Source organism: Candida jiufengensis, assembly GCF_024610255.1.
Source record: "Candida jiufengensis strain CBS 10846 chromosome Unknown scaffold1, whole genome shotgun sequence".
NCBI classification, from domain to species: domain Eukaryota; kingdom Fungi; phylum Ascomycota; class Pichiomycetes; order Serinales; family Debaryomycetaceae; genus Lodderomyces; species Lodderomyces jiufengensis.
The window spans coordinates 1,945,575-1,966,452 of record NW_026261562.1 but is presented as its reverse complement, the minus strand read 5'-3'; the positions used below and the strand labels follow the sequence as shown (position 1 = coordinate 1,966,452).

General features: G+C 28.7%; 9 protein-coding genes across 9 annotated transcripts; 4 read left to right on the top strand and 5 right to left on the bottom strand. All coding sequences in view use genetic code 12, as the record gives it.

The window, feature by feature from the left end:
* Positions 1-10: 10 nt before the first annotated feature.
* STE11 (mitogen-activated protein kinase kinase kinase) lies at positions 11-2,638 on the top strand (the record flags this gene model as incomplete). Its single annotated transcript, XM_051765325.1, has 1 exon — positions 11-2,638. The coding sequence occupies one exon, from the start codon at positions 11-13 to the stop codon at positions 2,636-2,638; it is 2,628 nt and encodes an 875-aa protein (XP_051618650.1).
* Positions 2,639-3,174: 536 nt separating this feature from the next.
* On the top strand, positions 3,175-3,555 carry KGF54_004607 (uncharacterized protein; the record flags this gene model as incomplete). Its single annotated transcript, XM_051765324.1, has 1 exon — positions 3,175-3,555. One exon carries the CDS (start codon positions 3,175-3,177, stop codon positions 3,553-3,555), a length of 381 nt encoding a protein of 126 aa, XP_051618649.1.
* A 1,119-nt stretch (positions 3,556-4,674) lies between these two features.
* On the top strand, positions 4,675-7,395 carry KGF54_004606 (protein kinase; the record flags this gene model as incomplete). Its single annotated transcript, XM_051765323.1, has 1 exon — positions 4,675-7,395. The coding sequence occupies one exon, from the start codon at positions 4,675-4,677 to the stop codon at positions 7,393-7,395; it is 2,721 nt and encodes a 906-aa protein (XP_051618648.1).
* A 288-nt stretch (positions 7,396-7,683) lies between these two features.
* KGF54_004605 (uncharacterized protein) lies at positions 7,684-8,763 on the bottom strand (the record flags this gene model as incomplete). Its single annotated transcript, XM_051765322.1, has 1 exon — positions 7,684-8,763. The coding sequence occupies one exon, from the start codon at positions 8,761-8,763 to the stop codon at positions 7,684-7,686; it is 1,080 nt and encodes a 359-aa protein (XP_051618647.1).
* A 643-nt stretch (positions 8,764-9,406) lies between these two features.
* KGF54_004604 (YIM1) lies at positions 9,407-10,483 on the bottom strand (the record flags this gene model as incomplete). The annotated part of the gene is made up of 1 exon (XM_051765321.1): positions 9,407-10,483. The coding sequence occupies one exon, from the start codon at positions 10,481-10,483 to the stop codon at positions 9,407-9,409; it is 1,077 nt and encodes a 358-aa protein (XP_051618646.1).
* An 848-nt stretch (positions 10,484-11,331) lies between these two features.
* GNA1 (glucosamine 6-phosphate N-acetyltransferase) lies at positions 11,332-11,814 on the top strand (the record flags this gene model as incomplete). The annotated part of the gene is made up of 1 exon (XM_051765320.1): positions 11,332-11,814. The coding sequence occupies one exon, from the start codon at positions 11,332-11,334 to the stop codon at positions 11,812-11,814; it is 483 nt and encodes a 160-aa protein (XP_051618645.1).
* Positions 11,815-12,601: 787 nt separating this feature from the next.
* Positions 12,602-14,719, bottom strand: KGF54_004602 (uncharacterized protein; the record flags this gene model as incomplete). Its single annotated transcript, XM_051765319.1, has 1 exon — positions 12,602-14,719. The coding sequence occupies one exon, from the start codon at positions 14,717-14,719 to the stop codon at positions 12,602-12,604; it is 2,118 nt and encodes a 705-aa protein (XP_051618644.1).
* Positions 14,720-14,935: 216 nt separating this feature from the next.
* KGF54_004601 (alpha-1,2-mannosidase MNL1) lies at positions 14,936-17,344 on the bottom strand (the record flags this gene model as incomplete). The annotated part of the gene is made up of 1 exon (XM_051765318.1): positions 14,936-17,344. One exon carries the CDS (start codon positions 17,342-17,344, stop codon positions 14,936-14,938), a length of 2,409 nt encoding a protein of 802 aa, XP_051618643.1.
* A 211-nt stretch (positions 17,345-17,555) lies between these two features.
* Positions 17,556-20,552, bottom strand: GPI13 (mannose-ethanolamine phosphotransferase; the record flags this gene model as incomplete). Its single annotated transcript, XM_051765317.1, has 1 exon — positions 17,556-20,552. The coding sequence occupies one exon, from the start codon at positions 20,550-20,552 to the stop codon at positions 17,556-17,558; it is 2,997 nt and encodes a 998-aa protein (XP_051618642.1).
* Positions 20,553-20,878: the final 326 nt, after the last annotated feature.

Below are 20,878 nucleotides of genomic sequence, written 5' to 3'. Positions count from 1 at the left end.
CAACTAAACAATGACAACTCAAATAGACTCACCCAACAATGAAGGGGCTATAAATCAACTAAATAATCAATCTTTACCAATACCCACAATGAATAAAAATGAAAGTAAGGAACTAAAAAATTGGTTAGCCAAATCAAATTGTCAACACTTATTACATAAATTTTTAGATCATGGCGTTAGCTTAGATTTATTACCTGAATTAGATACTTATAGTTTGAAAGAAATTGGAGTTATTAAAGTTGGAGATAGAATTCGACTAGAAATTGCCATAAATAATTTGAAAACTGAAAAATTGAAGACATTCATAGACATTGATGAATTATATAAGAAACTAGAGTTAGAAGTATCACCAAATGAACCAGTCACCAAATCAAATATTCCTAGTTTAAATACTTTATTGAACCCTAGTGAAGCTTCATTATTGACTCAATTCAACAGTGGAAGTAACTTAAATTTAATTCATCAACAACAATCACAAGAACAACTACAACAGCAATCGCAAAATGCATCAACATCAACCGCAAAGAGCTCAAGTAAAAATATATCATTCATTCTACAAGATGGTAGTATCAAAAGAGTAAATGTAACAGGTTGCTTCAACGCTCAAGCAATCAAAAGAAAAATATTGAAAAAACTAGGTTTTAAACCTCAAGAATCTACTCAATTTGACACATATATACATTCAACAAACATAAGTGATTATAGAAATTTATATGAAGATTTTGAACCATCAGTTATAATGCTATATGACGTTGAATTAGTGACTATATGTTATTCACCAGAGAGATTAGAGAAGCATAGAATCATGTTAGTCCCAAAAGATCAAAGTCCAACAGAATCAGCAATAGAAACTTCAAGACTAGTCATGCATAAATATAACAAAACTTTGAAAACCCAAATTAAAAATGAATTAAATTTCCCAGATAGATCCACCACAGTCCAAGAAAATAACAACCAAACTAAAGTCAATATAAAAGATAATAAGTATTCAAGATCTACAATGAGGAACTTTTTTGGTCAGAGACCTCCAAGTGAATTGATCTCTTCAAATTTAGCTGAATATTTCCCAGAAACTAAACAAAAAGACCTTGAACAAACTGTCAGAAATTCAGTAAGGTATAGTGTTAGACTAAGTCGAAAAATGAATTTACCAGCCGGAGCTTTTTCATCAAGTTCAATTGCACTTCATAATGGTAATAATATCAGATCATCAATGCTAAGTAATTCAACGGGTTTACATTCTCAAAGAGGGGTGTCTATATCATCAGGTGATCAACTTGGATTTGGTAGAAAAAGTAATAGAACCATTGGTGATGTTATGATGAATAATATTACATCAATTGATGAAGCTGTTGCAAATGATGATACTTCAAGCATGTTTAGTAAACCCTCACAAATTAATCATAATAATTCGAATAACGCAAGTCCACAATTCAATCAAGGTAGATTTACTAATGATAATGACGCAAAATCAATAATAAGTTCAAGAAGTATAAGTGAAGGAACTGCATTACATAGAATTTCAATGTCTGTGACGAAAGAAAATGATGAAGATGAAAACACTGACAGGTTATCTAAAATAGAGCTACTAAATCTAAGTGATAGTGACGGAGAAGATGGGGAAGATTATGATGATTATATAGACAATTGGGGAGACTTAAGTGGACAATCTGAATGTAATGTACCAGATAATTGGTTGAAAGGATCGAAAATTGGATCAGGAAGCTTTGGTACGGTCTATCTAGGTATGAATCCATTCACTGGTGAATTAATGGCTGTTAAACAAATACCCTTAACTAATAATAATTTACAACTGCAAATTCAACAACTGCAACAACAACAACAACAACAAGATTTACCATCACCAATGTCAGTACAAGAAACAAGTGAAGAAAAACCCGAATTACCACCGAAATCACCATCTAAAACTCAACCGTTCTTTGATTTATTAGAAGATCAAAAAAGAGAAATGATGATATTAAAAGAATTAAGTCATGATAATATTGTCAGATATTTCGGTAGTTCAACTGATGAAAACTATTTAAATATCTTTTTAGAATATGTGCCTGGAGGTTCAGTTCAAACAATGTTGAATTCATATGGACCATTTGAAGAACCATTAATTCGTAATTTTATAAGACAAGTATTAATTGGATTAGATTATTTACATGGTGAAGATATTATACATAGAGACATAAAAGGGGCAAATATTTTAATTGATATAAAAGGAACTGTTAAAATTGGAGATTTTGGAATATCTAAAAAAGTTAAAACAATAGATGAAGAAGATGATGAATTTAAAAAGACAGGTAAAAGAGCAGGACTACAAGGCTCAGTATTTTGGATGGCCCCAGAAGTAGTTAAAAAGACAATTTATACAAAAAAAGCAGATATTTGGTCAGTTGGAGCATTAATCGTTGAAATGTTTACTGGTAGACATCCATTTCCCGAATTAAGTCAAATGCAAGCATTATTTAAAATTGGTAATCATATATCTCCAAAAATTCCAGAATGGTGTACTTTTGAAGCAAAAGAATTTTTGAAAAAGACTTTTGAATTAAATTTCGAGAAAAGACCTGATGCTATAAATTTATTGTCTGATGAATTTTTGAATGCTTTGATTATTTCAAAACAATAAAGAGATCTCAAAGGGGTCTTTCTTTCATACAATTATATAGTATACAATGGGAAACGTAAGCAATCCAAAATTGTTGGAATTAGTGATAATTATATTATGTAACAACGGATATAGCTCTACGTTAGACTTAAAAATGATCTGATTTTATGTTATTAATATATTATAGTGAAATCGTTAAAATTCTTTAAGTCGTGAAAAAATCATTTTGTCGCTTCAGAATAGACACAAAAATAAATTTCCTTTCTGACACAAAAAACAATTTTCCGCTCGAACACAAAATCTTTTCAATTTTCCACATTTTTTAAAGAACAAAAAGAATATTCTAACGTTTCATATAATTTATGTGTATTTTAATTTTCTATAACCTTCTTTTTGTAAAATGAATAAATTAATGTGTCCTATGGACTACCACAATAAAATTAAATAAAAATTATATAAATAAGAGAGAATGGACTTATACAATTTGTTGTCTCTAATTGCTCAATTAGATACTAAATATCTTTTACTTCACTAAAAAATAACATCATATATATAAAATGGTTGTACTTGATTTAAATACTGGTAAAGCAGCTGAACATCCATCAAAAATCAATAGAACAAACAGTAAAATTTCAAAAGATCAAAAATCAACTGGTATAAAAATCAATTGGATTTATGATATAAAAGAATTAGTTTCTGAAAAAATTGGAGAACCAGAAGATGAAGTTGAAAATGTTGAAGATAGAGGTCAATATTTTAATAGACCTGAAGGTGCAGTTGGTGTCTTAGTTCAATCTGGTAAAGAACCTGCTACTTTTGCTGGTTGGTATGGTGAAACTCATAATGGTGATTATAATTTATTTGGTGAACAACCTGAAGGAACTCAACAAATTTATTATTTAGCTGATGCCAGAACAATCTTTGTTGGATTGTTTTAAATTATGGTGAAAAACTAAAACAATTTTTTGATAAATGTTTAAAAGGTTCATAGTTTTTTAATACAAATAAGTTTTACAAGTTCGACATAGGTGACGAAAAATTAACTCATTATGAATCTTCTTCAGATTAATCTAAATGCCTGCAATCCCAGAACAATTGGTAATACGCAAATATTTCTGCTTTATTCGACATTCATGAGACAATCATGAGACAATCATGAGACAATCATGAGCTCATTACAAAGCGTGGAAGCTATCTATAGCAAATATTTGAAGTAGCAAGATGATATAATTATGTGGATATATTGCAGAAACGAAATTAAATATGGGTGCAAAAATACTCCTTATCTCTCTTTATGCAGTATACACAATTAACAGTTCATGAAATAAAATACACCTTTCAAACCAATAACTCTTTGAAATCAGAAGTTCATATTTTCAGAAAAAATGACAAGATATTTTACGACAAAAAAGTATTTTGTACTGATGATTAATTTAAAAAATCAATAATATGTGAATTAATAATAAATAAGTGGGGAAATTAAAGATTATAAATTTCTTGATATAAATATTTAGAACAAATTAATTTGATTGATTGATTTTAGTTCATTAAAAAACCCTTTAATTGAAAAAGAATGAAATAAATAAGTCATTTAATTTTTTAAGTAAGCTATTGAATTAATCTCAATATGATGGAGATAACTTTTTTTTTTTTTCAATTTTAGGAACTCATATTACAATGAATGATATATTTACTCACACGTTTATTATACAAGCTTTAATATTTTGTTAATTATGATTGTAACTAATTTCATTTGTAATCATTAATTAATAACTAATGTAGAACCTTTTTGCGATAATGCATTTATTTGTTAATAATCTTTGTTGTAAGAAAATTATATTATATTTTAATCATATGTTTATTATTATTGTAGTAAATTAATTAATAATAAAATTTATTTTTTTTTTTCATTTATTTTACAACCAAATATTAAAATATCAAATTATCTCTTATAAACTATTTGAAACATTATATACATTGGACTATACAACTATTCACTAATTATAAATAAATTGCCAGTTTTTATTACAAAGAAACTTCTTTTTTTAGGTTGTTAAATGAATATTCCATTGAAATCACAACCAAAAGTTTCAACTGTTAATTTAATTGATAATTTAAATTTTGATTTAAATACTCCAACTAATTTTAAAACCAATACAAATAATAATTATATACAAGAAGAAGATGATGACAAGGTAAATAACATATTGTATCAAAATTTAAATTCAAAACATCAAAAAATACGGAATAATAATCATACAACCTCAAACACTCATCAAAATCACCCAAATTCAGAATCATCTTATTTAACTTATTCAGACTCCAGAAGAACTAGAAGATTTTCTGAAACGGAAAAAAACAATTTTGATCAAGAAACTGGACATAGAATATATGAAGATGGAAAAATTCGACCTCAAACTGTAAGACAAGAGAAACAAAATCATTACTTTACTGATAGTCATTATCAAAATAATACAAATGGATCAAGTCCTGGAAAATTATATTCAAGATCTCATGATAGTAACATAGATGTTGGGATTAATTATACTCAAGGTTTAGAAGATGAGTATATTCCAGGTTTAGATTTTAGTGATATGGTATATAAATGGAATAATCCTAGTAGTTCTGAATTAGATATATCAAGAATGAATACAAGAAATAATACAAACAGTGCATATACAACTCAATCAAATACACCAAGAAGTAATAATGCATCTTATTTAGATTTGAATTTATTACATGCTCAAGTTGCACCACAACCTATACGACCAAGTACTCAAAATCCATCTAAAATATCATACTCAAAATTACATGATTATATGAAATTACGAAACCCTAATGAAACAAATATAGAAGATGAATCTAAAATTATTGATGATTCAATTGATTCAGATGCAACTCCTTTACATCATGATTTACATAAAAGAACTGAATCAATTAATGATAATGAAAGAAAATCCAAAAAACAAAAATCAGCAGTAGACCCTAAAACAGGTGATATAAATTATGAATTGATTTTAAATAGTCTACCACCAAATTTTACTGAATTACCATATTCACAAAGAAAGAAGTTAGTTAGTACATTTTCAGACAATATCGATTATTCCCAATTTTCATTAATTGCAAAAAGTCATTTTGGAAGTGGAGGTAGTTCTTTGGGCAAAACTCCAAAAACAAGTGCTGGTAGTACTGCTGGAGGATTTAGTTCTGGTGAAAACAGTCTTTCCAGAAAACATAGAGTTGGAAGTGCAAATACTTTAGCTGGTAGATTACTAGCAAGAACTTCAACAACTGATGTCAAGAAATTTTCAGAAATAAAACCAAAATACAATATAGATGAAAAAGGTGCAATTGTATTAGATCATGAATTAGGTAAAATAATTGGATTTGGTGCATGGGGAACAATAAGAGAATGTGTCGATAAAAAGGGAAATGTAAGAGCAATGAAAATTGTAAAATCATCAAGAGAGTCAAGAAGTAGACCAAGTTCAAGAACTGATTTAATTGATATGACACATTGCCCAAAAGTTTTAGACGTGTTTAAGAAAGAAATTGCAATTTGGAAACAATTGAACCATCCTAATATTTTACCATTAATTGATCATTATGAAACAGACGATGCCATATTTTGTGTAATGAATAGAATCAATGGTGGTACTTTATTCGAGCTAGTATCAGAATGGGGACAATTCAACATCGGTATTAATAACAATTCAGGTCCATTGAATTTCCTGATTGACAAACAAAAAGAGAGACTACGAAAAGTAATAGATTGTACGAGACAAATAGTTGACGCATTACTTTATATGCATGAAGAAAAAGGTATAGTTCATGGGGACTTAAAGTTGGAGAATGTATTGGTGGAAAAAGAAGCAAATGGCCACTATAAAATGATTTTATGTGATTTTGGAATGTCAAGAATATACAGTATGAGATTAAGTAGAAAATCATCGATAAGAAATGTACCCCAGGTTGGTGAGGATAAGAAAAATTTAAGGCTATCAGCATTAGATGAAGATGAATTAACAATTAGAAGTAAATCTTCAAATTCTGAAATGAGAAAACCATTCCATGGAGGAGATACGTCAAGAACTAAATTTTTAGATTTCAATATAAAAGATGATTCAAGGATAGGATTATCTAATTTTTTTAAAACTCATGGTCCATCAATGCAATCGGTTCATTTGACTCCAATAGCATCAGAAAGTCAATCACCAACTGCATCATCACCAGCTGATTTCTTTGATTTTAGTAAGAAATTTTTAAATAAAGAACCAGAACAAAATGGTATAGATTCAAAATTACCACATTCCCACATTGGGTCCCTACCTTATGCAGCTCCTGAATTATTACAACCGTCACCACCGCCTTTAGGACCACTGGCTGATGTTTGGGCATTAGGTGTTTTAGTGTATGCTATGTGCTGTGGTAAATTACCATTTCAACATCAATTTGAACCAAGATTAAGAGCAATGATTACAGCAGGACAGTACAATAAGTGCGATTTAAAAAAAGCTTGTTTATTAAAATGGATTTTTAGGGACTGCTCCAAACAAGGTAAAGAAAATGACGCTGAAGAAAATGGAATATTAAAGTCACTATCAGACAGTGTAGAATTAAACACCATTAAGGAGAACTTACATAAAAGGTGGCAAAATGAAAAATCACAATTAGCGCAAGAGTTTAATTACGTGGATAATATCGTGGAAGGCTGTTTAGAAACAAATTTAGTTCAACGATTGGATATGCAATCAATTTCCGATCAATTGTATAATTAAAGTTAATGTTCTTAGGTAAATACCAATAAATAGATAAGCTCTATATTATTTTGTTGAATTTAGGACTCTGATTTTTTGTCATTCTATTGGGTAATGCATTTCTAAACAAAAATTACGTCTAAATTAAGTTTTGCTTTGATCAATCATGTAAGGAGAATTAAGTACAGTAGTATGTTCGTAAGGACTTAATCAAAAATCAAAAACAATCGTAGATTTCACAAATAGTCTCTATATAAAAATGAATGACAATTTATATACTCTTAGTGTATATAATTTTAGATTAAGCTATTATGCTAATGGTTTTTCAACTTCAATTAAAATCTTACCATCAGCTTTACCACTTTCCAATTTTTCAATAGCTTGTTTTAATTCTTCAAAAGGATATACTGAATCAATAAAAATTCTTAATTTATCTTGTTGAATTAAATCTCTTGCTCCATTAATCCACCCACCCATATTATCTAATAATGAAATTTGATAATTATAATCAATTAATCCTAATTTTGAGCGTAATTGTCTTGTAATAGATTTAATACTTCCAATTAATGCAGCAAATCCATGACCTGGTGCATCACCAACAATTGAATGATAAGCACCTCCTTTTTTCAAGATATGATTTATTTCGGGAAATAATTGTGCACCTCCAAAAGTATCGATAATAAAATCAAATTCACCTGACTCTTTGACACTTTCTAAAAATTGAGGTAAGAAATTTGGATGTTTTCTATAATCGATTTGTGAAGTTGCTCCTAACTCGCTAATCAATTGTTCATTTTTTGAACTATTGGTTGTAATAATTTCTTTCGCACCACCAATTCTTGCTAATTGAACAACATATCTACCAACAGAAGTTGATGCTCCCAAAACAGCAATTTTACTATTTTTTAATGGTAAATTTTTTAATAATCCAATAGCAGTACCTAAAACTAATGGCCATGAAGCAGCTTTAGCTAAATCAATATTTGTTGGTTTTGTAGTAATAGGAGAATTTTTTGGATCTAATAAAAGATATTGTGCACAAGATCCTTTATCTAACATAGGTGTGTATATACCTTGAACAAAATCTCCAACTTTAACTTCAGTATTAGTATTTGAACCAATTGATATAACTTGACCACTAAAATCTCTACCAAATCCTTGTTTATCATTAATAAATTTTAAAAATGATGGTTTTATATGATATAATTTATAATCAACTGGATTTAATGAAGCATAATTTATTTTTAATAATATTTTACCTTTTGGTGCAATAAATTCTCCATTTGGTCCTTTGACTAAATGAATTGTTTCATCTATAATTTCAATTGGGTAATTACCATTCTTGTAAGCGTATGCTTTATAAGATATAGTTGGTGATGTGAAAGCCATAGTTAATATAATTTTGTATTGCTTTTAATAATAATTACTCTTAATTTTTAAAACTCAAATTTTTTTTTCAAGAAATTTTAGTAGTTTATATATTATTTTGAACTTGACGATGATTGACTTTTCGAATGGCAAAATAAACAACTTTTTAACTTAAATTTAAAAAAAGTTTTTCTTTAAATTGATTGTTATTAAATAATAAATTTGATATATTTTATAAACGGATAAATTTCAATTATTACGATAACAGTTTTGTGTAAGATTGCGGATAGCAAAAATTTTTCCATTTAATTCTTGTTTCAGTGTTATATAAAATCTAGGAACGCTTACTAATCGACATCGGAAATAATGCAAGTGCCTGAGTTAATCAAAGTTGTGAAATAAAAAAAATCTTAGCTTATAAATGTGAATTATGTGTTAAAAGCTAAAGTCATCTTCAAACTTGAGCTTAGACTAAAAAATTCTTTACACGGCTGAACAAATAATTGTCGTGTCAGGTTGCACAAAACTTTTGCAACACATGTTTTAGCTTAAGGATTAATACCGCTTAATAAGAATTACAGTTTCAATTTTATAAATTCAAAATGTTCTATTCCCTATATATACATCTATATAACTTGGTCCCCTGATAAAGCCTGACAATTTTTTACTCCTTTGAAACTTCAATAACAACCTTACCGTTAGCTTTACCACTATCTAGTCTTTCAACACCTTTGTCTAATTGATCAAATGGGTATATACTATCAACAAAAATTTGAAGTTTTTCATCTTGAATCATATCTCTTGCATCATTTATCCAACCCCCCATCATATTCAAAGCTGCAAAATTATATTCATACCCTAGAAGACCTAATTTGGAGTAAATTACTCTACCTACCGTTTTCATTGTTCCGTAAATTAAATCCAATCCATGACCTGTTGAATCTCCAACTATAGTGTTATACACACCTCCTTTCTTTAATATGTGATTGATTTCTGGAAACAATTGATTACCACCATAAGTATCAATAATATAATCAAACTCTCCAGACTCTTTGACGCTATCTAAAAACTTCTTTAAAAAATTTGGATATCTTGTATAGTCGATTTGTGAAGTTGCACCTAATTTTGTTATTAAATCTTTATTTCTTGTCGAGTTTGTAGTTACTATTTCTTTAGCCCCTCCAATTCTAGCTAATTGAACTACATAACGTCCAACTGAAGTACTAGCACCTAAAACTGCAATTTTAGAATCTTTAATCTGTAAACCTTTTAGCATACCAATTGCTGTACCTAATACTAATGGCCAAGACGAAGCTTGAGCTAAATTGATATTTGTTGGTACTGTAGTAATTGGTGAAACTTTTGGATCTAATAATACATATTGAGCAACTGTACCTTTACTTGAAATTAATGGACCCAACATTCCTTGAATATATTCTCCAACTTTTACATCTGTATTTGTTTCATCACCAATTGAAATAACTTTACCACTGAAATCTTTTCCAAACCCTTGTTTGCCATTGATATATTTCATAAATGAAGGTTTTAACTCATATAATTTGGTATCAATAGGATTTAAAGAAGCATAATTTACTTTAACTATAATCTTACCTTTTGGTGCAATAAATTCTCCATTAGGTGAGTTTACTAGATCAATTGTTTCATTAATTATCTCAATTGGATAATTACCATTTTTGTAAGCATATGCCTCATAAGTTATATTCGGAGTTGTAAATGACATTTTAAGTGATTTTTATTAGATTGTAAAGTATTTGAAATTAAGTTTGCAAAAAAGTGAAAGTGAAAAATGAATGGATTTGGCACCTATTTATATACACAATTGAAGAGCCTGAGTTTGGAATTAATAACAAACTAAGATTATTTTGATTACAAATGATGTACTTTTTTGAATAATAATAAATTAAGATGATTTTTGATTACAAATTGATGTACTAGAAATTCAATTTAAAGTGACCATAATTTTGATTAATAACTTCTTGAACATTTGAAAAATCACATTTCGGGATTGGTAGCTAGCTATTAATGAAATATTAAAAATATAATTATTCAGCCAGGACTTAAAAATAAATTCTTAATTTGGAATTAAAACCTTTTCATAATGAAAGTATTTTTTCAACACTTCTTTGAAGAATTTATATTAATTTCATCAATTAATTTTTTGCTAAGATGCTTAGCTTACATAATATTAATTCAAATGAATTGGTATTAAATATTCATATTAATAATCTTGTAAAGAAATTAAATTATTAATCTAATGTAGAAGTAATCTCTTAACCTTTGACTTAATTAAAAAGAAACCGACATTTTTTTTTACGAACTTTTTTTTTTTCTTTTGTTTTGTTTATATTTTTTTGTTTCTTTAATTAAATTTTTTTTTTATTAATAGATCAATTTTCAAGTACTAAATAGTATAGAATTTAGATTTTCAATTGAATTTAAATAATTCAATTATATCAAATACAACTTTTACAAGAATTTATATAGACCAATAGAATAAAAACTCATTGAGAGAGATAAAGAAAAACACCCCTACACACTCAACACAATAAATTACCTTTCACAGACTTTATGACTCAAGAACAATCCAATAATTTATCATTACCAGAAGGTTATACTTTTAGAAAATTAAAATCAACAGATTATTCAAATAAATATCTAGAAACTTTAAAAGTGCTAACAACTGTTGGTACGATATCAGAGGAAAAATTTAAAAAATTATTTGAGGAATGGAGTCAAAATTCTCATATTTATCAACCACATGTTATAACGAATAATCAAGGAATTATAGTTTCAACCGGAATGCTATTGCTTGAATCAAAATTAATTCATGAATGTGGTAAAATTGGTCATATTGAAGATATATCAGTTGCAAAAGAAGAACAGGGTAAAAAGTTGGGTAATTATATGGTAAAAAGTTTAAGTAAATTAGCTGAAGAATCTGGTTGTTATAAGGTAATATTAGATTGTCTGGATCATAATGTTGGATTTTATGAGAAATGTGGATTTCAAGTTGGAGGAGTTGAAATGGTTCATAGATTTTTCCAATATTAATTACAATATAGTTAGACATTTATAAAGTCACAATAATACATCATTACATTATTTATTTATGAAGTAAATATATACTTGTAAATTGAGCAGAATCTATATTTTATCTAATGCCTAAATTATAAAAGGTTAGTACACCAATTTCAAATTATTTCAGTATATGAAGTCAACATACCTCAACCGATAGTATTGAATTTCCTCTAATTACCTAGTTCACGAATAGTTAGTAATAAGCCAAGTTTGAAGATTGTATTCATAAGTACATACCGTTATACCAAGGTTTAATTTCTCGCCATTTGATTTTTCTTCTAAAGCATCTGATACTGTAACATTCAAAAATATCTACCAATAGTTTCATAAGTTAGTATAAAATGCATCAATGTATTACTCTAATACGATTACGTACGTCATAACCCCGCAATATTCCAATTACTTTTCTTGATCCATTCAATTGAACTGATACTTTCTTATCGAGATACTAAATAAATTATGATTTGTTAGTATAATCTTCTCTAAATTAGAAATGAAATAATTTACACACAGTTTTTAGTTCAGGCTCGGTAATTACAGCCATTCTTCACTGATGGAGTTGTGATGTTAGAATTGATATATAATTTATGGTGGTACAAAGAATTGAATATTGATTTGATTTTTCAGATAATAATTGAAACAAATCATGCTACCAAATAATTTCAACTTTTTTAGAGGTATAAGAGTTTGATTTCAATTTGCAAAAATAAAAAAAAACCTGATATAACTATATCTTTCATTACTACTAACTCGAACTAATCTATATACCATGTATTACTTCATTTTCCAAGTCAAATGAAATTTTACTTCTTGAAATTAATTTACCATCATCTAAATTTTTTTCTAATTTATTTATGAAAAAATCGTTGGCAAAATTGGTAATTTGTAGCATAAATGAGTTTTTTTCATTAATTCTACCATAATCTCCCATTGATAGGTAATTGAAAAACACATCATTATCATTGGATGAATTTGGTTCCGCACCTTCTTCAATTTTTATAAGTTCGTTTTGCAATAACTCTTTGTTAAGATTTAAAGATTTCCCAAAATTTTCATATATGTAATTTTCAAGTCCATTCATAATGTCATATCTAATATCTTCCCACTCTAAACCTGTCAATTTATTACCAATTGATTTTTTATATTTGAAATAACGATAAATCCAGTTCCCTAAAATGGTGATCTTTTTGTTAAACGATGCAGTACTTGCTTTAGATGATGTTCTAACCTCTTGAACCATTGGATTAGATTGTTCTAGCAAGTCACATTTAAAACCTATTGATTCTTCTTCTATTGGTTGGTTTGTAACAAATTTTGCTGCTTTATATCTTTTAGAAAGTTTTGGTGCATCTTCAATTGGAAAATGTATCTGTTTATCAGCAATGGAACCTCCTAAACTTATACTCAATATATCTTCGGATGACACTGATGATAAAGTTGAAGTTGATACCGGCTCATCATGTTCCACTGATGAAGTTTTTTGTTTCTTTTTATTAGGTTGTGATTTGTCTACTTTCTTTTCATCCCCATGATTATCTTCATTATCTCTTTTTTTGCTTGAGCTCAGTTTTATATCCTTATGTGATCTATGACCAACATCATTTGTATGATCCTCACTTAAATACTGCATTCTGGCCTGATGCATTTCTGTAGCATAATCAATTTCATATTGAGGATCAATGTCATAATTTAATTCTTGTTCTTCAGTAATTTTCACAGCCTCAGGTATTGTTTGACCACCAAACGGATTCTGAGACATTTCCTCCTCGCTAAAGTTTGTTTCCAAATAGGTATAAATCAACCACAATAATCTTTGAGCTCTACTATTTGGACTAATGGTTGTATTGACAAAAAAATCTAGTAACAGCTCTGAAGCTTGATCTAAATATGGTATATTAATGTTAGCGTTACTTAATAAAAATAATAACTGAACAATATTAGTATTTGGTTTTACAATTGATGGTTTATCAACAAGATCAGAGAGTAGACTTTGTTTATTATCACCATCAGAAACTGCTTTTATGATTGATTTTAATCTTGGAGTATCTTGTAATTGTTTTACTGTACCACCTTCTGGTCCAGTTTGTAATGATGGAATTGAGTGATAAGTTCTTAAAGTTGACTTCATATCATGTACAAAATTGATTGTAGTATTCATTCTACCTGAATTTACCAACACACACACTTTGCAAACAGCTTTTGCTAAATCAATATCTTTCAATAATTTTTCTTTAAGAACTTTTGAACTTTTATTTGATTCAGCTAATGTTCTAATATATAATTCAGCAAAGGTAATTTTAGGATTATTGTTTGCACCTTCAACTGTTGAGAACTCAAAGGAATTTGTAAATACAGCATGTTCATCATCAAACAATGCAGTTAACATATCATATTGAATATCTTTTCTCCAAAATGGTTCACCATCTTGTTTCTTCAATGACAATTTTGAATTTGCGATGTTACCTTTCTTTTTCTTTTTGGATGAAGATGATTTCTTTTTAGTATGTGGAGTATGTGGTGCAATATAATCGTCATCGTCACCCATTACTGTTGAATTTACATCTGTCTCGTCATAATCTTCATCATTGTCATGATCTTCTGGTTGTGGTGTTGGAGTATCTATCAAATTCGCGACTGACTGAATTTTGGTAATTGAAGGTAGTATTTTATTTGAATGATTGTTGAAGTTGTTTGTAGGTTGTTGAATATCATTATTGTTTATTTGATCATCCGATACTAAGTTTGATATTGATAATGGACCAGATCGTATATCAGACTTATTTGGTTGTATATTTTGTGGTGATAATTGAGGCACTGAATTTAATTCAGCAGCCGGTTTTGATGGCGTATATGTGTCGTGAATAGGGTCGTAACTCATTATTTAATTCAAATAGTATTGACTAAAAATGTGTTGTTGTAATTCTAAATTTTTTGCACTTAATATTGGAATACAAATTATCGCGATTTTAATTATTTTGTTGCAACACTTTTAAAATCAATAGAGACAATTACCTTTTATAAAAAATGTACAAGTCTATTAATTAAATAAAAGTTTTTGTCTATGAAAGCTATGTGTCTATTAACCTTGATTATGCTAACCATACCAAACCACCAAATTCTCTATAACTTTACCTTGAATCACGACTCTTCCTTCGCTCGTAACTCTAACTTCACCATTATCATTGGCGTTTGGTACAAAAGGTAAGGTCCAAACTAGGGAACCATATCTTAAAGAAACCCCATTAATCTTTTTAATTCTTAAAACGGAATCTTTCTTTTTATACATGTTTGCATCTTCATCATCGTCACTTTGTATTAATGAAATATACTCATTGGTTATTACCTCATTTCTTGAATCAATTGAACCAGCAACTAATTCTTCAAATATTATTCTCAAACCTTGTAAACTTGGTACCCACAAATCGTCTTCTAGGATGATGGACTCTGTGGTATTTGGTCTCTTATATATAATTTGGGAAATTTCAGTATTCCCACATGATTTTATATCACCCCAGAATATCTCGTATATCTGAGTATTATAAGTTCTAGGACAAGTTAGTGAAGTGTTAAATGTTGTGAACTTGTCAAAAAAGTCTCTAGTCAATTCAATATAGCTACCATCAAGGTTTGACTTATTAATATGCAGTGGTTTTTTTAATGACTTGGAAAATGAATAGTCAGAATTGAATAGATAGGGCCAATCGTAATAACTTGATTGTAGTAAAGATTTGGATGATTTCTTGAGTGGATTTAATTCACAAATATCAAAACGACCAGAAAATGGGTCTTTTTTACCTATATGTTGAATGGCATCATTTTCATCTGGAATATTGAACATGTAAGGTGATGATACAGTTATGTTTTTCACAACTGCTGGTGTATACTTAAATTTATCATTAGTCAAAGCACTCAAATTTTGAGCACCAAAATTATAATTCTCATCAGCTAATCCTTTGTGAAACCATAATGGATGGGCTTCAGTTGAAAACACCCAGTTCTTAGAATTCATCGCTGGACTATGCAAAAATACTTCGTCATTCGTATCAAACAATAAATACAAATATTTCAATGTTTCACCCATAACAAAAGTTTCCATTCTATTTTGTTTCTTACCAGTTTTTATGTCTTGAATACCACTGAATCCACAAGGTGCTTTAAATTTGTCTTGAAATAAATTCAAGACTCTTTCACCAATTTGTAAATACATTGGATCTTTTGTTGCACGGTAAAGGTAATAACTACTCTCAATAAATTCAGGTCGTAAGGGATACCATTCTAATTCAATAGAATCTTCAGCTCTGTAAATTTTTTTTTTATTCTTCTTGTTGTGATGAGCGTAGATCCATCTTTCAGGTATCAGATCAAAATAATCCCAGATTTTCAAATAAACAACATGAGTCTTTATCGCATCTGATAATTGTCCAGTCAAAACTTGTAAACCTGACCAAAATGCACCTAACGAATCAATCCAATCGCTAAATACCACACCATCTTCGGTACCTACATTAGGAAAAATCATAGCTCCATCACCCCCTTGAGCCAGATGAGTTAATAAAGCTTGATAAGATGCCTTGAATACAGACCACATGTATTTGTCATCAAATATGATTGAGGCTTTAGCAGCATACTCATAAAATGAATCAATAGAAGCACCTATTCCAGTAATCGAATCTTTCCATTGATTTGACGCGGGATCAATTGTCATTGGCATTAAATTTAGCGACAGTTTTGAAGACCATAATTTCCAAAAAGACAATTGTGAATAATATTCAAATTGATAATCTCCAGTTAGTTTTGAAAGTAAGGTAAATTCTAATACTGGCGTAGTGACACCAGATGTACATGCATCTTTTTGTAAAACAGGTGGAACATTTTTCAATCCATTGGCTAGGTTGATACGTGGGACTGGTACATTGGTTGAAGTTCTATAAGATGGAATTAATCTTAAACCTAAATCATAAGCCATATCCAACAAAAATCCGTCATATTCATCCTTTATTTTAGTAAATTTCGGACTAGTAGTAGTTTTAAATTTAACATCAGTTAATATCAAATGAGCACTCATAAGACCACCTAAAAATCGAATAGTAGTCTCAAATACTTGTACAATTGAATCTTTATTGAAAAAATCCTTTTGTTTACATTTCAAATACCTCAAAACATAGTCTAGATCATCCCATTGCTCCATTATTATTAAAGTATCCAAATTATCTAAAACTGTCAGTGATATATTAGCCATAGCATCGTTCCTAACTGTATTCATATAGTCTTTATAATCTGGTCCATAAGGTTCACAGGTCAAAGGACGAACTTCATCATAAGGAAAACCAAATTCCATATACGAGTTCCATGCATGCTTAAATAAATACTTTGTTTCGTTTTTTAGGTATCTTAAATGTTCTGGTGTAAATGAAGAATTGAAAGGTGATTTTGCGTTAACATTTGAAATGCATAGTAGGTAAATAAACAAATATAGATGATTTTGTATAATCTTAAATAACATGTACAAAGATTATGTTACTTTATGAGTATTTTGATGTAGTATAGTCTTTTAAAATAATTGCTGCAAATCAAATTCAATTTTTCAATTTGATAAACGTATTATTTTTAACGATCTTGTGCGAGATAATACGAAATTTGGTCTAACAATTTATACTAGTACAGACTACGTTTCAATTTTATAATAAATAAAATCATTCTCTATATCTAAATGACTATTTACCAAATATTCTATTAACTTGTTTCAAAATCTTGCCCGAACCCCATAATGTTACAATTATGCTACATAAATTTATTAATATTATTAACATACCACTTAACATAAATCTTGGAGCAAAAATTTTCCAAACCATTAAATGTCTTCTAAAATGTGCTGCAAATATTAATGAACTTAATCCAGTGAACAAAAAATAGGTAATCAATGTTGTTATATTTGTAATGATTTGTGATAATACAGTGATTGGTTTTGATGAAGGTAATACTTTCCATATTGTTATTAATGGAACTGATAATGCAATGATAAAAAATGGTCCAAACGTATTTAAAACTATATTTAAATGAGTGAAAGGGAACAAAATAGTTTCTGTTGTCATGAAACCTAATTCCCATTGAATTGAAGGTAATGTTGCTTGATGACCTGTGCTAAAGAAATGTTGAAAACCCAATAATCCAAATATGATTGGAGATATGAGATTCTTTCGTATTTTCAATAAATCAATGATCTCTAGTAATGACAAAATCTGAATGATTAAAAAACTTATTGATATTGCACCTAATGGTTTTGTAGTCAACATTATAGCAATAGTGAAGTTAAGTACTAATAAAAAGTATGATGATCCATAAACATTTCCATAGCCCAAAATAGTGGCGGATTCTTGACTTCCTATTTCATCACTAGAATCAGATAAATCAATATCTTGTCTTTCAATTTCCAATTTAACACATAGTGGACCTCTTGACCAGCTGAAATTTGCTAACACTAATGTAATAAATAATACTAATCTTGCAATAGCTAATTTTAAAGATTTAATTAATGGAGGACCAATGATCATATGAGCAGTTTTAAAATATTCATTTGTCGAAATATATTCAAAAGTCCAATATATTGCATTCATAAATAGTAAAAATTTCAAACCTGTACCAATCCATAAAGGAGCAGCTGAATAATAAGAATCTGATAATACATAAAATGATTTGATTGATGCTGGTAATAAATATGCAATTGAATGTAAAATTATTATTGACCACCAAGAAGTTGTGAATGTGGTGGTACAATATGGTCTTTGTTCTTCTCTACAAGCATTTATCATTGAAGATAATCTTGTCAAAATGAGAAATGTGACAGCATGACTTACACCTAATATTTTCTCTTCTTTTGAAATATTTGTTTTAATTGATATAGCGTATACGCAACATACACCAAAGGAGACAAGAAAGAATGAAATCATCTTATCTTCCCAGACAACGTATGAGTTAGACGCAAACATTAAACAGTGGAATGCAACAAATATAATTCCCATAAATGACCAACTATTAAAATTAAACATGAAAAAATCAATGGTTTGATTCCACAAAAATCCGACACTAAATCTATCCATTATAGGTGCCCAAAATCCAATAACCATACCTAAAGCTGCACCTATGAATAAACAAATATTTAAAGTAAAATCACCTGGTTTCAAAACAATATAAATTGAAAAACTTAATACAACTCCCATTATTGACATTGCAACCACTGAACCAATAAACTCAAATGACATTGTTGAAACTCTTACAGCTGGAATAGATCTTGCATAAGTGACCATAAATGTCAATGATAAAAACAATATACCAATCCCGATCCCAATAAATCTTAAATCAAATCTAGCCCATAAAGATTTACATTGTTCCAATGACTCAAATTGATAATTCTTCATTTCTTGAATTAAATCCCAATTCGATAACAGTGATTTTTCAAATAATGCATTATATTGATCTATTAATGTGTCCGCTAAATTAGGTGTAAGATCTCTAAATCTTTTAATTTGTTCTATTGCTTTAGTACTAGCTGACAAAATATCCTTAACATTACCAAGTGCTTCATCAATTGGAAATCCTAAATTGTTGAAAGGTATAGGCAATCCTAACAATAATGAAATAGTAGGAACTAAGTCAATTTGATTAACTTCCCTATAATTTAAACCTTTGTCAGAAATATCGTAATTATCAGCCAGTTTTTTATAGAATTTTTTATTTTTAGAATACATACATAATGTACTTTCTAATTCGTCAGGTGCGTCACCTCCATGATTTCCAGTATAATCCATTCCATGATCTCCCATTATAATTAACAAAGTATCATCTTGTAAATTTGAAACTACTTTCTCTATAACTTCATTCATTTGGTTTAATTTTTCTTTCATTGAATAATGATCTGGACCGTATCTGTGACCTACATGATCAACTCCTAAAAAATGTCCAATTAAAATATCCCACAGAGTTTGATTTTCCAATAATGGGAATAAATGTTCTATAACTCCGTTATCAACGGTATGTAAATCCCAAACGTTTAATGAATCATAAGGGAAATGAAAATCTGGGTGAATATACTCACTGAATAAAGCAGTCCAAGTATCGTCACCCATAAATGCTATTGTTTTATTTAATTTGTGTAATTGTAATAACCAATTATCTTCATCTATTGCATCTCCATTAAAATTAGATCCTGCATCTATAATTGTTGGCAATGAACCCGTGGTCAAACCCTTTAATCTTTGTAAGGTAGTGGTTGGTGGATCAGCTATAAATTTTAATAAAAACCCATTATCCTTCTGAGCTAAATCATATATTATTGGAAAATTATTATGATAATTTTTTGTAGAATTCTCCACGGGTATTACAAAATCAAATCTTAATGCATCTATGACTAAAACAATTGCTTTGTCAAATTTTGGAGGAGGTTCCATACAAGCATTATTATCACATGTTGATATATTAGGTAGTACGTTTCTCGATAATAAAAATCCCAGTGTGAAAAAACCAACTCCAATAAATTGAGTAATCGCTAGGAATATCAATACAATAACATAACCTATAAATGTGTACTTTAACTTTTGATGTCTAATTCTAGATCTTGTTGGCGGTTGTGACGGGGCATTAGTTGAGTTTAAAACAAACGGCTGTTTCTGTGGTGTAGGTGATGAAGATGGAGACGGTGATTTTGGATTCTCCATAGTTGTAATTTAAAGTTTTAAATAGATGATTAGATGATATTCTATTTATTGGTTTAAATTAAATATAATAGCTAAACTTTATGCATAGGTTCGACAGTGTCTATTTGGTCTTTCCCAGACCTTTTTGATTATACTTATGTATATAAAATTGTTCAATTGAATAACTTGGGATCGGATTTAATGCCAGTTGTTTCGATCTGTTTTCATTTTCTAGTTTTTATTTTTTTGTTGATAGTAGATATTTATTAGATCGGATATATTTTATATTTTTGTACCTTAAATATTATTATTAAAGAACCAATAATAAATAAATAGATTACAAACTT